This window comes from Gopherus flavomarginatus, chromosome 3 (genome assembly GCF_025201925.1).
Source record: "Gopherus flavomarginatus isolate rGopFla2 chromosome 3, rGopFla2.mat.asm, whole genome shotgun sequence".
Lineage (NCBI taxonomy): Eukaryota > Metazoa > Chordata > Testudines > Testudinidae > Gopherus > Gopherus flavomarginatus.
The window spans coordinates 128,843,808-128,862,742 of NC_066619.1; the positions used below are offsets into that span (position 1 = coordinate 128,843,808).

General features: G+C 39.1%; 1 protein-coding gene across 3 annotated transcripts in view; it reads right to left on the bottom strand.

Moving 5' to 3' along the window:
* DGKQ (diacylglycerol kinase theta) overlaps positions 1-18,935 on the bottom strand; it is a 146,347-nt gene that overhangs the window by 45,224 nt on the left and 82,188 nt on the right. For all 3 annotated transcript variants that reach the window (XM_050943063.1, XM_050943064.1, XM_050943065.1), the window contains exons 8-15: positions 14,010-14,110; positions 12,254-12,477; positions 11,151-11,241; positions 6,205-6,259; positions 3,973-4,034; positions 3,506-3,656; positions 2,407-2,445; positions 450-565 (exon numbers count right to left, since the gene is read on the bottom strand). In XM_050943063.1, the coding sequence (XP_050799020.1) occupies positions 450-565; positions 2,407-2,445; positions 3,506-3,656; positions 3,973-4,034; positions 6,205-6,259; positions 11,151-11,241; positions 12,254-12,477; positions 14,010-14,110 (839 nt within the window). The remainder of the gene's footprint in view (positions 1-449; positions 566-2,406; positions 2,446-3,505; positions 3,657-3,972; positions 4,035-6,204; positions 6,260-11,150; positions 11,242-12,253; positions 12,478-14,009; positions 14,111-18,935) is intronic.

Genomic DNA, 18,935 nt, shown 5'->3' on the forward strand with positions numbered 1-18,935 from the left:
AAGGGGAGATCACCCAAGAGTAGGCAGGTCTATCCCAGAACTACCCAGGAACCAAGTTTAAACACTGGAGTAACTTCGATTTAGATGCTATAGCAAATTGCTATTCAAAGTAAAGGGATTCCATTGAATTTTAGTGATAGTGGAAAGAATTTAGGGAAAAGAATTAAAATTGCTTTTCATTTCTTTATAGCTTTGTAACTACTCTCACATCACCGTCCAACACTGCACAATCAGTATCAACGGTAACAAGAAGCCATTCATACACAGATGGACATCAGGGACATACAATGCAGGCTCTCTCTCTCTTCTTTATCCTATTGTTTACAAAAGCTCAATTTCCATCTATTTTTGTCCACCCGTCCCTTCAAATACCAAACAATTTTCACTCCACTCTCTTTTAGAAGAGAGTCTGGCTTTTTCTTATACAGGATGTAACCTAAAGATCTTACCAGAACTTCAGGAATCACAGTGGCAGTAAGCTGTTTGTCACTGACCGTTGTATCTTTAGCTAGCATATATATTCTTTCAGCTTCAGAAAAACAAGACATTTCAAGTACAACAGCACCTGTAACAAAATGTATTTAAGTGATTCTTTAGTTGGAAATAAACTAGCTTAATATGAAGTTAAGGTAAGGGAAAAAAGATTACCATGAAAGAAAATTGTTTTATGGTACTTAAGAAAATATAAGAAAGTCATCCACTGCAATAAACTGGTTACCAAGAATGCAAAGTCCTATTTGTATTTAATTTAAAAATCCATCAACACAGAAAACAAAGGAAAAACCAAACCAAACCACCTGGGAACATTGCTGAGAAAAATCCACACTAAGCAGTTCTGGGCAAAACTGATGGTGTATTACAAAAATTAGAGCGGTCACAGAAATAATATAAAAGGAGCGTAGATACCTGAGCAGGTTGGGAAAAAAATCCATCCAGTAAGAAAAAAAATTCAGGCAAAAGAAATCAGATATTTAGTGTGAATGAAATATTGGAACCAATAATGCCAAACAAAATGAGGAAGAACGATGGATAACAGGTTAGCTATGAGCTTGCAAAACAGCATCATGCCTAAAAGAAAAAAATCAGTGGAATGTTGGCTGTTTCCTACGAGCCATCATACCATGGTCCAGGAAGGTCCGACTCCCAGCTAGAGCTTCCCACCCCATTGTGAGAGTCTCGGAAATAGAAAAATATTAAGGAACTGAACCAACTTCAAACAGCAATAAAAATGATTACATGGATCAATTCAGAAGCAGCGATCTCTGTAAAACACCTACATGTAAACTGGATTTAAAACAAGGTATGGGTAAGAGGAGGATTATAATCTACAATTATTTTCCATGCTGCAAACACAGAAAAGGGAAAGGAGTTGCTCAAAAACATCCCAGGGGGTTTCAACAGTCTTTATGAGGGAAAACATCAGTGTTCCCCAGCCTCACAGGGGTACAACTGGTACCTCGGCAGTAAACACGGGCTTTTTGGTATGGGCTAAAGGAACGCAAGTGGGAAAAGGAGTATCTCAACAGGATATCAGGAAAATTTTCTGAAGATTATTCCACAGTACTGTAGGCCTTAACCTCCCAAATGAAGTCTCTGACACCCCATTAATAAAGTCATTTGAAACTGAGACTGGACAATACATTTGAAAATAAGCTTTTATGAATCATCATTTGGTGGCAGATGGATAAAAGCCAAAGGAAGTCTTTTCTATTTCATGGTTGAGGATACTAAGAACAGAGATGAGTAGCTGTCAGGTTGCAGCACTCCTGATGTTAAATGTTCTAGGGGTTTTGGAGGTGTTTCTTACCTCCGCAATTTCCTTCACCCCGGGATGAAATAAACCTCATTCTTTAACACCAGCAGCAAAGCAACATCTCAAAGAAAACGTGTGTGTTCAGTGGAAGAGTATCTAACAAACTAAAGTAAGAATTTTCCAAAGATAACAGATTAGCCTCATCCCCTCCAGTGTACTTATTAAAACCAAAATGCTGGATCTGTGAAACACTGAGCTTGAAATTCCATTTTTTAAGTTTAACAACAGAAACAAATTCTAATACCTTATGTTTTAAAAGAACAAAATGAGAAGAGGATATATGGTATTGTCTGCAACAACTGACTCTTCTAGCTGCTTGAAATTAACATTCAAAACTCACTTTTAACAGATAAAACTTCATCACATTCATACAAGGAATGAAGCCACCTTATAAAAAAGTTCTGATAAAATATATTGTGGCTTATATAAATATGCTACGACGTTTTACATTTGATTTTTAAAGACTTTTTGTTTAGATGATAAGATCTCTAATGTATTCTTTCATCTTCGAGCTTTTAGCATGTGACTGAATTTCTGGAGTTGGTATGTTTTTACAATACTGAACTTAGTTTAAAAAATAGTTAGAGGCTTACCTTGCATTGAGTAAACATGAGTCAAAGAAAGCAGATTTGCTGCAAAGATTAAAAGAGAATGTACTTCAGACTTTGAGTAGATTAACAGTAAATATTGAAAGCACTGATTTCAAATCAAAAACTTTTTAAAATCGCAAAAACCAGATAGCATCCCCAATTAACACTTTCCCTCTTCCAAAGTCACCTTAAAGTTGGTGGTTGTTTTTTAAACTTTGTACAAGTAGAAGACAAATTCCCCTGGTGTTTAACTCTGAAAAGTAAAAGCTATATGAAAAGATAAATTTGTTTACTGTAGAAAGGTACAAAGTGAATTTTCAGCAGTGTAGTTAGAATATATTAGCTGCAACAAAGACAAAATTGTTAAATGTACTCCCCCTTTTCACTTCTGAATTAAATTGTGTTGCCAGAATTTGAACTAATATAGCATACAAGCCATGACAGGTAGCGTTAATGTATATGTTAACGTCACTCAATTTACCTTCTTAAAGGAAGTTAAATCCCAGGTAGTATTCTTGGGAAATGATTAATATAATATTACGTATTCTTTGATAAAAAACTGACTTTCATATGATGACTTTTAAAGAGAATGCACTCATTTAGAATTCACCTGTGTCGTTTAAACAGAAAGTAATAATACTTTTAGAAAAACAGCTAAAAAGGTCAGGGGAAACAAATATATATAAAGGTGACCCAAGTGCTTCACCTACCATCCTCTGAAACAAAAAGCAAGCCATCACATGCATTTTTATTTCTTACACAGAACAGTCAGTATGTTAAGATAAATACAGCCCTGCGCAGATGCAAAATTTGTATCCGCATCATATTTGCAAAAATGACCCGCAGATATAAAGTGGCTATCTGCAGATTTGCAGAGCTCTGAAGATAAAAGGAGAGGAAAAATGTCACTATTTCAGATAAAACGTAAGAAAAAAAATAGCGATTTTTGCAAGACAACATTTGCCAACCAAAGGGTTACAAACATACATAAGCAAAATTGGAAGAGAAGGAACACAATTTTACTATAGCATGTTATTCTATACATAGGAATAGACAGTGAAATCAAGTCCTCGTAGTCCAAAGATAATACTATTTGACTTACTTTTGACAGCTAAGTCATCCTTGAGGATGTTAGTGTATTCTTCAGCAGAGAGCTGAGGTGGCAAGCCACCCACAAACAAATTTACCCGCACGACAGATTTATTATTTTCTACAATGTAAAATCTTGTTTGATTCATCTGACGTATTGAAGTCTAGAAAAAGAAAATCAGAACTAGTCATGCTATAACACATTATATAGCAGGCGAAAGCACATCATGTCATGAAAAAAAAAAAAAATCAATGTGGCTTTGAAGCAATGAGACTCACTACCAGAACTCTGTGCTTGGGAAGAATTACAAATTACAAAAAACTTACGCTCCGAAACCTGACTGTTCTGCTTATGAGCTTATATAGAAGCTGCAGCTACTCAGTTTAATGAAAATTAAAATTACCCAGAAACTGAGAAAAAAATTACCCCCAACTGATCAGAAAGCACAAATCAGATTGATTCTTTCTTTACTTGTTTACCTTTCTTATGTCTCTAAGTCTGCTAAGGATCATCTCCTGGTCATCCAGTACCATTCGCTGAACTAGAAAAACAAAAGCAATGATAGTGTTTTTCTTTAAAAAAGTCTGAATTATTACATAACTAAAAGAAAAAGAAAAAACAAATAAAAATGACTGTTTTTAGGCAAACTAATGCCTTGACCTATGTTTTACCACTTTCTTTAATATTAAACACAAGTAGAAATATGAACACATGAGCTACAAGCCATATTCAGCAGCAAAACTCTGAAGAGGCTTTAAATTGCACTACTGTTAATTTGCACAAAGCTTTTGAGTACCCTTCTGGACTACCACCATTTTGCAGCTCATCACAACCAAACAATACTCCAGTAACAAACTAGTTACTGTATTTGAAAGCAGATGATTGGGAAAGACATGACTCATCCTGACAGATAACAAAAGAAAACATTAACCACAACACTTTAATACATTCCCATTGTGGCAAACAAATGCAGTTTATGCATGACCCTAAACAATAGCCCTTTTGCTCTACTGTTGCAAAACCAAATAATCAGCAGAAGGAACATGCAAAACATAAACCCTATTCCCAGGGCTCTGTGATGAAATAATTTGATGAAGTCTTTGATTTATGATTATATAATTCATTATGGTTATAAGGGATACAAGGGAAAGTTACAATCATATGTTAAAACTCTACCTAAGTATGTCTATGGCCTCCATCACAAGAGTATTTGAGTGCTTCATACGCTTTAATTTATCCTGCCACTGTACAGACTGGGGACTGGAATAAATACAGAGAGAGTGAAATACCTTGGGCAAGTCACTCAGGGTCCATCCCCACTTAAAATAAAAGGTGTGTTTCGAACTCGGGTTTGCTATTCCTGTAATATCTCAGTGAAGACACAGCACCTGTGCTTTTTACTCACGTTAGCAGCACAAGCTCAACCCCAAGCTCCCCTAAGGTATGTCTATGTAGCAAAAGCGATGCATGGTACTAGCCTCTCTGAGCTAGCTTGACTTCAGCTAGTGCAACTAGCAAGAGCAGTGAAGACAGCGCATCGTGGGCTTCAGCTCAGGCTAGTGAGCCAAATGCATAGCCAGGGTCCACGCCAGCCTGGTATTACTTGCACTGAAGCCAGCACTGGGCTGTCTTCACTACTGCTGCTACCCATACGAGCTGGATTCAAGCTAGCTTGGGTAGGCTAGCCCGTACGGAGCTCTGTAGACCTAACCCTAGAGGCTGAACCCAGATCAGGAGTCTCAGTCTAGCCTCTTCACCACCATCCCTCCAACCAGAGCAACACAGCCGCTATAGGGACCCGAGCATCTGGCCCTAAGTGTCTCCGAACTCAAATTCTTGGTTTATTCATGGAATAGATACAGCCAAACAGCAGCACCAAAAAGCTTCTCTGCACTGGCCTGTGTGTGATCTGCTTTAATAGCAAAGTTATTGATCCCAATTAAGTAACAGCTGCCTTCAAAGGGCATTTCCCAAAACAACAGTCCTTTTCACCAGTGGGTAAGTAGGCATCAGAAAATTAGACAGCTAGGTGAAATTCTCATGCAAATAATTTTTTCCACTGAAAAAATACAGATTGGTGTCAACCAAAACAATTAACAAATTCGGGTCAATTTCAGCAAATTGTTTCGGTCAAATAAAAATTTTAACTAACTTCAAAAGAGTTTGTTTCAGCATTTCTGAAATGAAATGTTTCAACTTTTTGCTTTAGAATTTCACTATTATCTTTAAAAAAAAAATTAAAGCCTTCAAAAATAAAACAAAACTTTCAACCTAAAACTATTTTTTTCAACTTTTGCTTTTTGTTAGAAGGAGGGGAGAAAAAAATCAAAACAAAAACTCCATTTTGGTTCGACTTGAACTGATTCCTCCGCCCCTCCATAATTTTTTGGTTTGGCCACTAACCTGAAAAATCTCATATTTGCACATCTCTTTGGAAAACACAACCTTGGCATGTGTTTTCTTTTAGTACAAAGAAGGGAGAGTAAAGTACTAAACACAAAATCTATGGTGACAATTAAAAAAAAAAGCATTTCTGATTCAATATTTCAACATTTTTCAGCATAATTATACACTAAGTATCTGTCAGTTTTTGAAGGATCAACTGTAAAAATTAAATATGGATGTATTAACATTAAAATACACAAATGAATACTACATGACTCAACTACAGTTATTCATTGGACTAGAAAAGCAAACAACACTTGATTTACCTTGCTTACTGCCCATAAGTACTTCTAGAAGTTTGAAATTCTGGAGGCATTCCGTCTGCCAAGAGACAACACATTCAGATGTACATTTTAATAGGTAATAAATTTGCCAGAGTTTTGTATTCTTTTAGTGGTTACATTGTAATATTAACAGGCACAAGAAAATCCCTTAAATTAACTCGAGACACAAGCTGGGTGAGGTAATATCTTTTACTGGATCACTTCTTCTGGTGGAAGAGGAAAGCTTTGGAGCTCTGCAGAGCTCTTCTTCGGGTCAAAGCCTCACGAAGAGTTCTGTGGAGCTCAAAAGTTTGTCTTTTTCCACCCACAGAAGAAAACCACAATGGAAGATACTGAATTGTACTTTTCCTTCTCTGGAAAAACCTTCTCTTTTCATTTCCGTTGTCTCTCCTACACAAAGCCTAAAACTTCCTCATTTCTTAGCTACCAACGCAACTCATAAATCAACTGGAGAGACAGCTACTGAATAGCACAGTCAACTCTCCCCACTCAGCAGCCAATGGGGTTATTAAAACATTTCCACAGGGATGATCTTGCCAAAGGGAGCAGAACGGGGAATGGTACACAGCTCTCACAAATGGCCAATCAGGTGAAAGACACCGGCCCATCAGGCCAACCAGTGGAAGCAGACTTCACTAACAAGTTATATTAATTATCTAACAGCTACTGACACCACAGATCCATACTCTTGGAGCAAAAACTACTGCATGAACATGGGACTGTTTAAAGTCGTGACACATTATGATGGAGGAGGAGGAAGAATCTTATCTACATACCCCTAGTCCTTGCTTAGAATCATTCATTCAGAAGAGAAGAAGAACACTCCGTACTACTCACATCAGACACACACCCCAGAATGGGCAGCTAAAAACCTGAATATCAGATTAAAACAGCTGGTATCATTACTGTTAAAGAATGCAATAATATGATTGTCCAACACTGCCCTAGATACATCTGCTACACGGGACTAGTGAAAGCACACGTTCAGTGTTACCATTACTCTAGTAGAATAGGTCATGAAACTTTGGGGACATGCTACGTTTCTAACAGGTCTTGACTAGGAAGTGACAAAATCCCTAACTAAAATCCCTAGGTTCACTTTATGTATTAATTAAGCCTGAGGGCATTTGGAATTTCTCAAAGAAGGACTTCAACATCCAAAAACTTTGCATAATCATCAATCACCAACTGATGATGTACAAATGCATCTGTCCTGCTGGATATGAGACACATTGTACACAAGCTTTCACATGAGTCACAATTCCCCTTGCTAAGAGGATAGATACTCCTGCCCATGGAAACGTACATGGCACATGTACATAGTGTTTCAAACTGGCCAAAACCAAGAGCTACAAAGAGCTATCTCAGAGGACGCAACAGTGTGAATTTCTTCAGAGTTTCATGAACTCCAGGGATGTGACAGCAGCTGCTAACCAGAGAACTACACATTACTACTGTGAAGGAATTGAGCTTTTGGATACTGAAGTTGTCAGAATTTTCATTCTAGCTCCAGGACTGCATATTTCCACCAAATGGTCATTGAAATGTAGGGCTGGAATGGACCTTGAGAAGTCATCTAGTCCAGCCCCCTGCACAGAGGCAGGACCAAGTAAACCTAGACAATCCGTGACAAGTGTTTGTCCAAACTGTTCTTAAAAACCTCCAGTGACTTCTTTAAAACACAGCAACACTTTGGGGAAAGAGGGAATTACACTTGGAGGAGACGTCAATAGCAAACAGATCTGATAAAGACAAGAGGGACAGGGAAGCAGATGTGGCATTGAAGTCGCTGGGCCAACAATTCAATCTCTCCGAGGAAAGAGATTACACATTTTAGTCACATCATCATCGGTTCTATACTAGAAGTGATGTAACATTACTCTCTAAATCCTTAATGAAGCAGACAAAATCTGCAGAAATTGGCAATATTACATAGTCAGATCATGAACCAGTGGGAGTAATATTTGATAGCAGGGATGGACAATCAGCAAAAGATAGTTACACTCACTAATGAAATATGGGTTACTTTTGCTGCCAATAAAAATCTCTATACTTCAGATACTCTGGGCTCTGAAATTATTCAGAAATATCTGGAAGTAGCAGACTTGTCAAAGATAAGCAAAATTAATAAAGAAACTTTAGATTAAAAAAATAACAGAAGAAGAAATTCTAGAGGCAACAGCAAGGAAGAAAAGTGCTAAAACCCTAGGAGCCAATGGCTATCCAGCTGAATTTTACAAGATATTTAAGAAGTTATTAGTGGATCCCTTGAGAAGCACCTAGGGGAGGAACTTCCACAAACTATGAAAGAAGCTACTGTTGGGTTCTCCCCAACAATGGAAAAGAAAGACTTTTCCTTCTGCACTTCCTATATGCCCATATCACTGTTAAATTGTATAAAAGATACAATTCCCTTGTTATCATTAGACATAGAGAAAGCCTTTGATAGAACAGAATGGAACATTTTGTTTCAAATCCTGTCCCAAATGGACTTTGGCCTCCAGCTCCTTTAAAGGATAATGCTCTTCACTGCAGCCCAAAAGCAGCTTTGTGAGTTAATGGGGTTAAATCTCCCCTTTCAGTTACACAGAGGGACTAGGCAGGGATGTCCATTGTCTCCTATACTTTTTGCACTGGCCATCAAGTCTTTTGCCCAGAGGATAAAGGACAATGGATCGATCAGAGGAATAGATCTTGCAGGAACACATCAGAAAATAGCATTATATGCGAATGACGTAATATTATTTTTATCTAAACCAAATATTTCCCTAAAATTAGTTTCTAAAGAAATCCAGGATGTTGGGAAACATCTGGATTTTAAGTGAATTAAGGCAAATCTGAAATATACAATTTGCCAGACTCGGAGACGTCACTGCTTCATAAAACATTTGGGTATAAACGAGCAACAAATTCTGTAAAATACCTGGAAATTCAAATCTCAAACACCCTAGAGAGGCTCTAGGATTTAATCTTCAAACTATTGCTTTAGCACATGAACAAAGATCTGGAGTGCTGAGGGATGTATGCAATTCCTTGGTCAGGAAGAATAGCCATAGTCAAAACAAATATTCTGGCAAGGATACTTTTCTTGTTTCAAAATTTTCCGCAATTATCTCCGATAATCTCACATTACCTCAGGAATACAGGGATGTTAGAATGTATAAGGAATAAGAAAATCAAGAGTGGGAGCAGATACTTTGTACAAACTCATTAAACAAGTTGGACTAGCTATTCCAACAATTCTAGGGTCCTATCAAGCCAGCCAGCTCAAAGCAGTAGTGGGCTGGGGGCACCCTAATCCAGTCTAACCCTGGATCTTTATTGAACAAGAAAATCGCAGCAGTGTAAACACTGTTAGGCTACCAGAATTTTGCGTACATCCTTTAGCAAAGGCTATTCTATTGGTTTGGAATAGAACTATAGGTAAAATAAACCTCTTTTCCCTCGCCAACACCACCCATTGCAAATAATCTCGATCTTAACCCAAATAGCAAACACAGAGAGCTTCAAACATTGAGAGCGCTATTGAATACACCCAGTTGGCCAGCTAGTGGGTAAAACAACTCTGAACTTATTTAGAGATCAAAACTAACTTTAACTGGCCCACTCTCCCCTGGTATCAGTACTTTCAAGTCAGGCATTATGTTTCTTAACTTTCTAGTTTATACAGAAGGTGAACTTTAACAGATGTGATGGCAACTGGTCAATTAGGAAACAAAAAAAATATAACAGTTATATCAAATGTTGCAAACAGCGTTCCTAACAAAATTTCAGAGATGGAGCTTTCTGCATTGTGGCCTTTTTCTGAGACCCAGAGGTGTCCAGAACAGATATTGGACTTTTCAACTTCTGATTAGAACCCTGAAGAGGTACCATCTCCTAGGGGTTTCACAGTGAAACCTTCTTGAAACAGTAGGGCTTTCAGCCTGTTCTGGAACTCCTTGCGTGCTCTCGGGTTGAATACGCTGCAAACAGAGCATCGCGAAGTACAGCAGCTCTCAACAAACCTCTTTTATGAGCAGCCATGCCGGGAAGGCTGCTGGACAAGAGCTGCACCTCTGAAAGCCTGGTCTCTTCAACTTCAGGTCTGCCATGGAACCAGTAAATGGAATCAAACAGCTCTCTCTAAACTATACTAAAAATAAAACTTAACAGGTAAACTTATCCTAAGTCTAACACTAACTATGAAACAGTAAACTAAGGAATCACAATCTTCTAAGTGAAGGATCTGGAACCAAAGGAACTCAATAGGTGTACATCCATCTGTTGCTGTGGATGGAAGATGTTAAGGCAGCTGAGGGTGCCACGTCCCATTTTATCGTCTTGCCCTCAGCATGTTCAGGAATGCAGATAGGAGGGACAGGAGAGATGCGTGAGCCCTGTTATGAGAAGGTTCCACCACCTGACCTGCACTCGTCAGCACATCCCACGAGTGGGACAATGCAGAAGACACTCAAAAAAGAAAGCAAGGTTTTCTTCAGTTCCACCAGGACTTGGTCTTGCGTATCAGCCTGATGTCAATATTCAAGAGATACAAAAGCACAAAAGACGTATGCTCTAGATTGAGAATTCTCCTCTTTGCATGAGTAAATTTGCTTGGCCCATAAGAAATGGCGGTGGCTTTCAGTATAGAGCTATTCGGTCTGTTGTATTATGCAGTGCAATAGCCGTGTCAGAAAGAGAGGTTGGTCCAATAAAATATATTACCTCACCCACCTTGTGGGTTTTTATTATGTTCAGGTAATGTTTTACCCTCAATTTGGCACCACGCAAGGCAGGAGTTCTCATTTGCTGAGCATTAAGAAGACTATTTAGTAGAGGGAAAGTAATATATACTTTTTTGTAAAGTATGCTTTTTCTTTTGAATGAACTGTTTGGATAGTTCATACGAAGCACAACGAAACGCTAATGAGCTTTATATTGCTTACCTGCCGTCCTAATAGCGGGAGAACTTCTTTAATTACTGTCTGGGTGGTGCTTTCCTTATCTATTCGCAGAGAGATATATGCCATTCCCACTCTAGACAAAAAAAAGAAATATTTAAAATTAAAATCACGTATGCAGTTGGATTAGCTCTGGAGATTGTACCGGGATCCGGAGAGCTCCTCCTCTAAGATCCCAGTTACAATTCAGCCCTATTCAGTAAAAAAAACTTGTTACCAGCTGATAAAATTAAGCTGTACACAAGCCTCAGTTCCACTCACATTGGACAGGTGGGAACCGACTATCCCAGAGACCAGTCACTGATGCCTCTATACTGCTGGTGACTCCACACAAGCAAGCCTGTATGAAGACCCACTGAAACCCATGGACCTCTGTCTGTGCAGTCCCACTTGCTGGACTGTGGACTAAAGTTTTTGTCAATACAACTGGGACCGAGTTAGCAATCTCAGCAGCAAGGACAGACACCCAATTCATAAACAACTTGGGAACCTTTGGGATGAAAGGTGGAACTATAAAATGAAAGTGACTATAAACTGATCAGTCTTATTTCACTGTGGAGGGTGCATAAAATGCAAAACAGTTGCAGTAGTAAAAAATACATACGATTTTTAAAAAACAGTTTTAATCGTCTGATCTATTACTAACATGGAAAAGAATGTAACATACATATCTTAATCTGAACGTTCCCTTTAAAAAATATGAAACTCTCACAAGAAAGCTTTTGTTCATCATTTGTACATGGACACAATTTGCTTAAAAAGTTATGTCTCCTTGGATTAACATGTGCTACAACTAAACATAGACGCTGGATCTGTCCCGATCATGCAAAGGCACCTGTTGACTGTTAAGCATGCAAGACTGGGGGCTAAATCAATGTAATAGTTAATGTCAGAGTCTAGAAATGAAGAAAAATGAAAGCTAAAAAAATAAAGTATCTGTTACACCAAGACAGATCCTTGAAATGTAGTGGATTTTGTCCTCCTTTACCCTCATGTAACTTTAACGACTGAAACACATTTTCCTGGCCAGAACAGAAGGCAAAATTGGCGGAGCACAGAAATCTTGCAAAAAGAAGGAAATTACTCACTTCAGCCAACCGGGATAAATTCTTATTACTTCATGATCCTTAGATTTGGCTCTGATGATCCAAGCTTCAGGAACTGCCTCTCTGAACACTGGTCCTGGGTTGATTTCTTCAGGGGCATCATTCCTGTTGATGATGTCATCAGAAAACAAGGTCTGCTGAGAAAATGTCTGGAGCTCATAGTGCTGCTGATCATCATTTACGTAGTATGCCCTCAGCGCTGCCTCCTACAACAGCACAGAAAAGAGAGTGATTCGCCCTCCTTTGAAAATGGGCACTGATGTCTGGCTGGGACACACACATGAAATTCAGTCAGTTCACTTACTCTAAAAGATTCTTTTAAGGGAACATAAAAACAGCCGACAGGCCACTATCGAAAACAAGTGCATAGTTTCGCAACGAAGTTTTAGTGATGTAAAAACACAAGAGGAAATTTCTCACCAGAATCCCACTATATAGATTTTTGATAGTGCCTGTAGTATTTTTGTCATGCGATGGCAATTTTGATTGATGTATCCTTTTAATATAAATGCAGTGAGCTGCAATAGACACAGCTTCAGGATTCAAGCTTGTACGGAGAGGTAAGTTGTACTTCTCTGCGCTGTGGGGCATACAGCTGCCTGCCTTTGACCCTGGTTTAAATCAGAGACCACTTTAAGCCCTGGATGCCCTAAGCATCCCTGCTTCACAGCCACTCTGTTCCCCAGGTCCACATCACCCTCTTTGGGGCTCTCCTGGCCAGGTAAAGACCACTCCACCTGCAGCATACGGAACTCTGTAGCCATCCTATGCCATTACAGCCCAATTTCAAAACTAGAGCCCTTCTATCACAGCCTGCATCACCTTTGGCCACCACAGACCCTGGAGCAAACATGTCCTAGGATGGCACTTTTTGTGAACTAGGAATTTCTTTTATTTGGGAGAAGAAAACAGCCAAAATAATTACGTTTGAAAAATACCAAGCAATCCTAAATAGCAATTTTTTTTTTTTTGCACTGCATATTCTTTTTTTAACCATTTGGATGTGGATCATCAAGAGTAATTTTCAAAATTTCAGTTAATTTTGTGCACATTATCAATGCAGAAGGGGGTTTACAATAACAGTTATTTTTGACTGAAGCTGAAAAACGTTGGTGATATTCTAGATAGGTTCTCACCCTGCATCTATCAGAGTGCTTATTAGAGTGAACACAGGAAGAGCTCTCATCACTCTGTCTTTTCCCTCATTCTGCAGAGCACTGGGTTTTTATTCAACAACAATTTTAGTATGCCTTGTTTGGTAAGCAGAAAAATGGACATATGCAGCAGTCTTAAGAGACAGTTTGTTTCATGTATGTGTAACCCTCTGGTGTTTGTCCAGACGGAAGTTAAAATCATTAAATATTATATATTCAGAGAGAAGAACAGGGGGCTCATTAGCAACCCTGGTACACCAGCCAATATCCCAGCTATCACTAAAACCACATTTTTAATGTTCGACAGGATAGGTGAGTTACACATAATGGTTGCTGCATACATCAATGAAATCTCTGCAGTCTGCATATCTACATCAGTACCTCATAAAATGGTCTGAAGTACCAGGAATATCAACAGTGCAAGATAGAACCAAATTATGTTCTAATATACTAGCTAGAGTACAAGCAGGTTTTGTCATTGGCGTTGTGAGATGCATTACATTTGTAAATCATGGTATGCTGGGATAGCTGGAGGCCAACGTAATCTATCAAACAAAGTCACTATCCATTTGACAGTCTCTTACCACAACCTCTTCACTTTTTGCAATCCTTGGAACAGAAATCAGTCGAAATTGATTGCGTTTTACAGCATCATTCCCATCAAATATCTTCAATGTTTGTTTACCTAAAGAAAACAAATGTTTACATTACAATATGTAAACAACATTTAATATAGTCGTGTCACAATAAGAAGTGTGTATGCAACCAGTGGACAATGCAGCTTACAAAAATCTGCTTTTAATCAGTTTTAAAGAGTAACATTTATTTGCATTTTCTTAAGTTTACTTTTATTTTCCTGCTGTTAGGCTAAAATGTAACTTAACAAGGGGAAAATGAACTAAAAATTTCTTTCAAATGACAATTTCACCATTAGTTTTCATCCAAATGTTTTGTCCACGATTTTCTAATTATTTTCCCCTTAATTTCAAATCTCCTTAGTCTAATCTTTACCAATTCAGCAACATGGAACCCAAAATAACAGATTGATGCCTTCTGAACAGGTGTGGCAAGTCTGATGACTGTGATTTGGAGAACAAAACGTTTAAAATAACCAGTACCTATGAGCCAATTAAATGCCAAAGGGAAAATTTAAAATTATTATATTAAGTTTTTTAAATTGCCCCACAATTTTTTGAAAATCAAATGTTTTCCTGATCTGCATATTTTAAATCTAAAATTTCCAATAAAAACTGCCACAAATGATGAACTATAGGTAGACAGCATACTAATACTTCCCAAATGGTGAAGAATCAAGGCTTTTGGCTTCAGCCCTCCACAGAACTGAGGTAGTGGTGGAATCTGATACACTCCACTGAACATTTTTTAAAAATATTAGTTGATTACACAAATTTAAAACAACTCTGCGCACAAATCTTACAGAATGTTGTTTTTTTTTGGGGGGGAGAGGGGTGTTAAACTGGCATAAGACCACCAGTCTAACAGACTCATCTTGCCACCTCCAATGTGGGGGTCAAATTTGTTTAATTAATGAGGGGGTACAATCTAAGGAACACCTTTCACTCTTCTGACCCCATTACTACAGAAGAGGTGTGGGGAGTTCGGGGGGTAGTTATATTTAGTCCCCTCCACAGTCCCCAATGAACAGAGAAGTCCGGCAATATATCACGGCTGTTACCCAGTTTCCTGCACAAACGACACACCGTTTTTGCTCTAGAGGTGTGATTTACAGTTTGAACTCTAGGCCGCTCTTCACTGGCAATGTTCGGCGCATTCTCAAACCAATCCGATCTCGTAACCAATCACTCCTTGTGCATTGAGCACATACTGATATGGTCACAAACTCAGTGGAACCTTTATGGAGCATGGGCAAATACTTTTTACCATTGAAATAAGAAAAGCCTGAAATCCTTTTTGTACCTTGATATGAGGCAAGTGAAGAATGAAACCCGAGTTCAACAGAAATACATGCATGTGTACTTCATTATACTGGTATACAACTTCTTCCCTCGCTTGGAATTAGTTCAGAGTATGACAGTAAGGACTCAAGGGATTTTGCCCGCAAATAATCTTGATACCTATGTTCCATTTATTGTGTTAACCCATTAGAATTTCCCAAAGAAAGAGGACAGCAGATGAGATGGGTGGACATGGATGAGTAAAATGAAAAACTAGCTACTGCAAAAACAAGGCATAAAAGTGCAGAATCCTGCACAGACATCCAGCCCAACTCATCTCTTTAATCAGGCACCCAGACATGACAGTGATGGGCAGGCCGTCAGTGCCAACAATAAAAATGCAGGCTGGGCATGTCAATATTTTGCTGCAAGCTTTCAGAGCCATCCGAGACCACAGAAACAGCATATCCTATGGATCATCTCCGGTTCTACTACATGTTCTGTCACCACAGTTAACAGGCCTGGTTTGGAAGAAATGATCCATACCAAATCATGCTCATAACAGGCGGAATCTTTCCAAACAAAAGGCCTGTCTCTCTATGGCCCTCGCCCTTGGCCTATGTCCTGCAGTAGAAAGTGCAAGATTTCTATTTCCTTTCCATTTTTCTTAAGAGGTAAAGCCTATACATTGGCTGAGATTGGGGGAGGAGGGGAGGTGCAGAAAGGGGGGAGGATAGGATGGTATTTGTTAGTTAGGTTTTCCCCTCCTCTAAGATTTTGCTTCTCCATTGCCCCCCCCCCCACTCCCATCATAACACAAAAGTTATTGCCCGTTAAGGTGCTGCCAGTGTCTTTTGGGCATGACTCCCAGAATGGTATAACTTAATACCTGCGGGTGAAGGCGCCAGGCAGCACTATGAACAAGTTCCACTCAGTGAGAAGCAATACAGATGTAAGCCTGGTCCTCAGGCCCAGCAACTCACTCTGTTCTGATATTCATGATGAAAATATTGTACAAAATGGGTGCAAGAGCCAAGATCTTGTTTATATTATATTTTTACAAAGTATGTATTATGAACACAAGCTTTTATGCACAAGTGGCTGCGAGTGTCCTGTTTATTCTCCTCATTACAATCACGGCTGCTACGGCTATGAAAGAAACCAGACGTGGAGATAAAAATTCTCCAACTCTGTGTGATGACAAGCAAGGAGAGCTGGGCTGTATTAAACAGCAGGGATGCTAGCCTTGCACAGAAGGCTCCCATGAGGCGGGGGAATGGGATGCTTTAGTTTGTTGAAAAGTCTTTATTTCAATTGATCTTTTAATCACACTTTCTTCTTCAGGGTCACCCTGCTACTTCCCCCTCACTCAAAGGCCTTCCATCATGTGGATCTTCCCTCTCGCCGTACTATGGCAATATGGATGCTGCTCCTTTTGCAGCCCATCAATGCTGCCCTGAGCATTTGTCCTTTAGGAGATGAGCACAGCACATCAGCAGAAGCTTGTGACTGAAGGATCTGAACTGTGATCCACCACAACCCTATCACCATGCCAGCAGCTCGGGGGAATAGACATATTTTGAAGAAGAGCTCCAAACTCTCCCAAAGACAAGCACCTAAGGGCTTCCAGTGTACATTCTGCAGCAAGTACAAGAGGAACATTTCATTCCTCAGCAGGAACTTGGTCAAAGCAGCTGTCAGGAGTAGTTAAAGATCACTGCAATATGAGACAATACAATAAGTGCTCAAATTTTGCCTCCATTACATGGATGTTTTACAACCACCCTAAGATACTGTACACCAAGCCTCATCAGTATCGTGTTCTGATTTTCCGTTAGAAGAGAGAAATGTATTGAATTTATTTTTGTTTTTTTGGATGCCATGGAGATGGGTCCTATTCTGAAGCAGGGTGGGCAGGGCATAGATAGATGGCTCTGCACTGCTTAAGGCTGTAGGAAGACTGATGCAAGGGTAAAGATGCCAAGGTTAGGAAATGCCTCTTTCAACTAAAGGATTCCCACTATTCACCATAGGCCTGCAGAAGACTCGCCGTGCGGGGAAAAAGGGAAGAAAGAGGGGAAGAAAATCTTTTAGGACTCACAGCCCTGAACATTCTGCAGCCAAGGGCTGTATCCGTAGACACCGCTGTTCAAGAGCTGCCACCTCTCTAGTGCTTTTTGCTTCGGCCCTTTCCACTGCATCCAAAGATGTGAGCTAGAACAAAAAGGCCGCAGCTCCGTTTAAAGCCACTGCAAGGGTGGAAATGGGTACAAGGGGTGAAAAGGTGGGTGCTTGCCATAGGAAAAAAGAGCGACTAGAACACTAAACTCAAAGACAACTTGAATCAACCTACCAGTTCAGCCATCTGCATTACAAACAACGCTTAGAGAAGCAGCAGCGAGAGCTCCATCTTACCGCGCTCCACCTTCCCTGATTCTGCAGCAGATTTCGTTCCTGCCTATTGCCACAGTGGAATGAACTTTGGAAGCAGACCTCAAGTTTCTTCTTTCCTAGAAGAATGCTTTAAAAATGGAGATCTAAACAGCAACCTTATAGAAGCCTCACAGTGCCCAAGATGGGTTTAAGAAACACGCAATCTAGATATACTGTATTGACTGACAACATTAAGAGAGCCCAAATTCTTTTTCCAGAAGCTGGCTTGGGGAATAGAATGATAGGTAGTAAAGGCTGGAAGTGTCCTCAGATAAATGGAAATCCTTTTTTATGTCTTTATTTGGCATAGTCCATCTTAAAAGGTATGTTGACTGATTCTGGTATTACAATCTGCTGAAAGACTGTCTGCTTTACTTCACTTCAGCTACAGGGAATGAACTCACGCAAGACCACTTAACTAGGAGTATGAAGAATGCCCTGTGAGCTCATAAGAACTAGAATGTCTCTCCAGATTCAAGTCAGCAGAGTGAAATTCTTTCAACAGGACTTTTTTTTTTTTTTTTTTAAATGTTACACTTTTTAGAGTGGTAATGACTGTACTCTAAGAGAAAGATTTGTATGTAATTACACAACTCTTCCCCTAGACTGACCATCAGGTCCACATTCTGAAATGAATCCCACACTTTTCTTTCTGATGCTAACCATGCAGCCATTATTAAAATCAGTCATCTAGATACGAGATCCTTTCTTCAGTCAGCATCTTATTACCACAACTAGTCATTTGCACAGATATTTCTATTCTGATCTGTGTGTAAACCCACCACAAAGGGGGCATTATGTAAATAATTTGCATACAACTTATCTGACTTTTCTTTTGGAAAATATACTTAAATATTTGTAATTTATATTAGATAATGCTGCACTTAGTATCCTCTCCAATTCTCATTGTTAAAGGAAAAGGCTAGGAAGATCAACTGTGAAATGAAGTTGGCACACAGTTTAACCTAAAAGCTTCTTCTTTCTACTATGAAACTAATTATAAGATGATTTCTGATACGAGAGTTATCAACTGATGCATCATACAAGTAACTCCCTGCAATAGAATTTTTTTTCCTGTCTTCAAGTCTTTAGACCTCAAGTCTCTTCTTACAACTAAATCATAGTTTCACCTTCTGAAAGCTGCTTTTATCTTTTCCATCA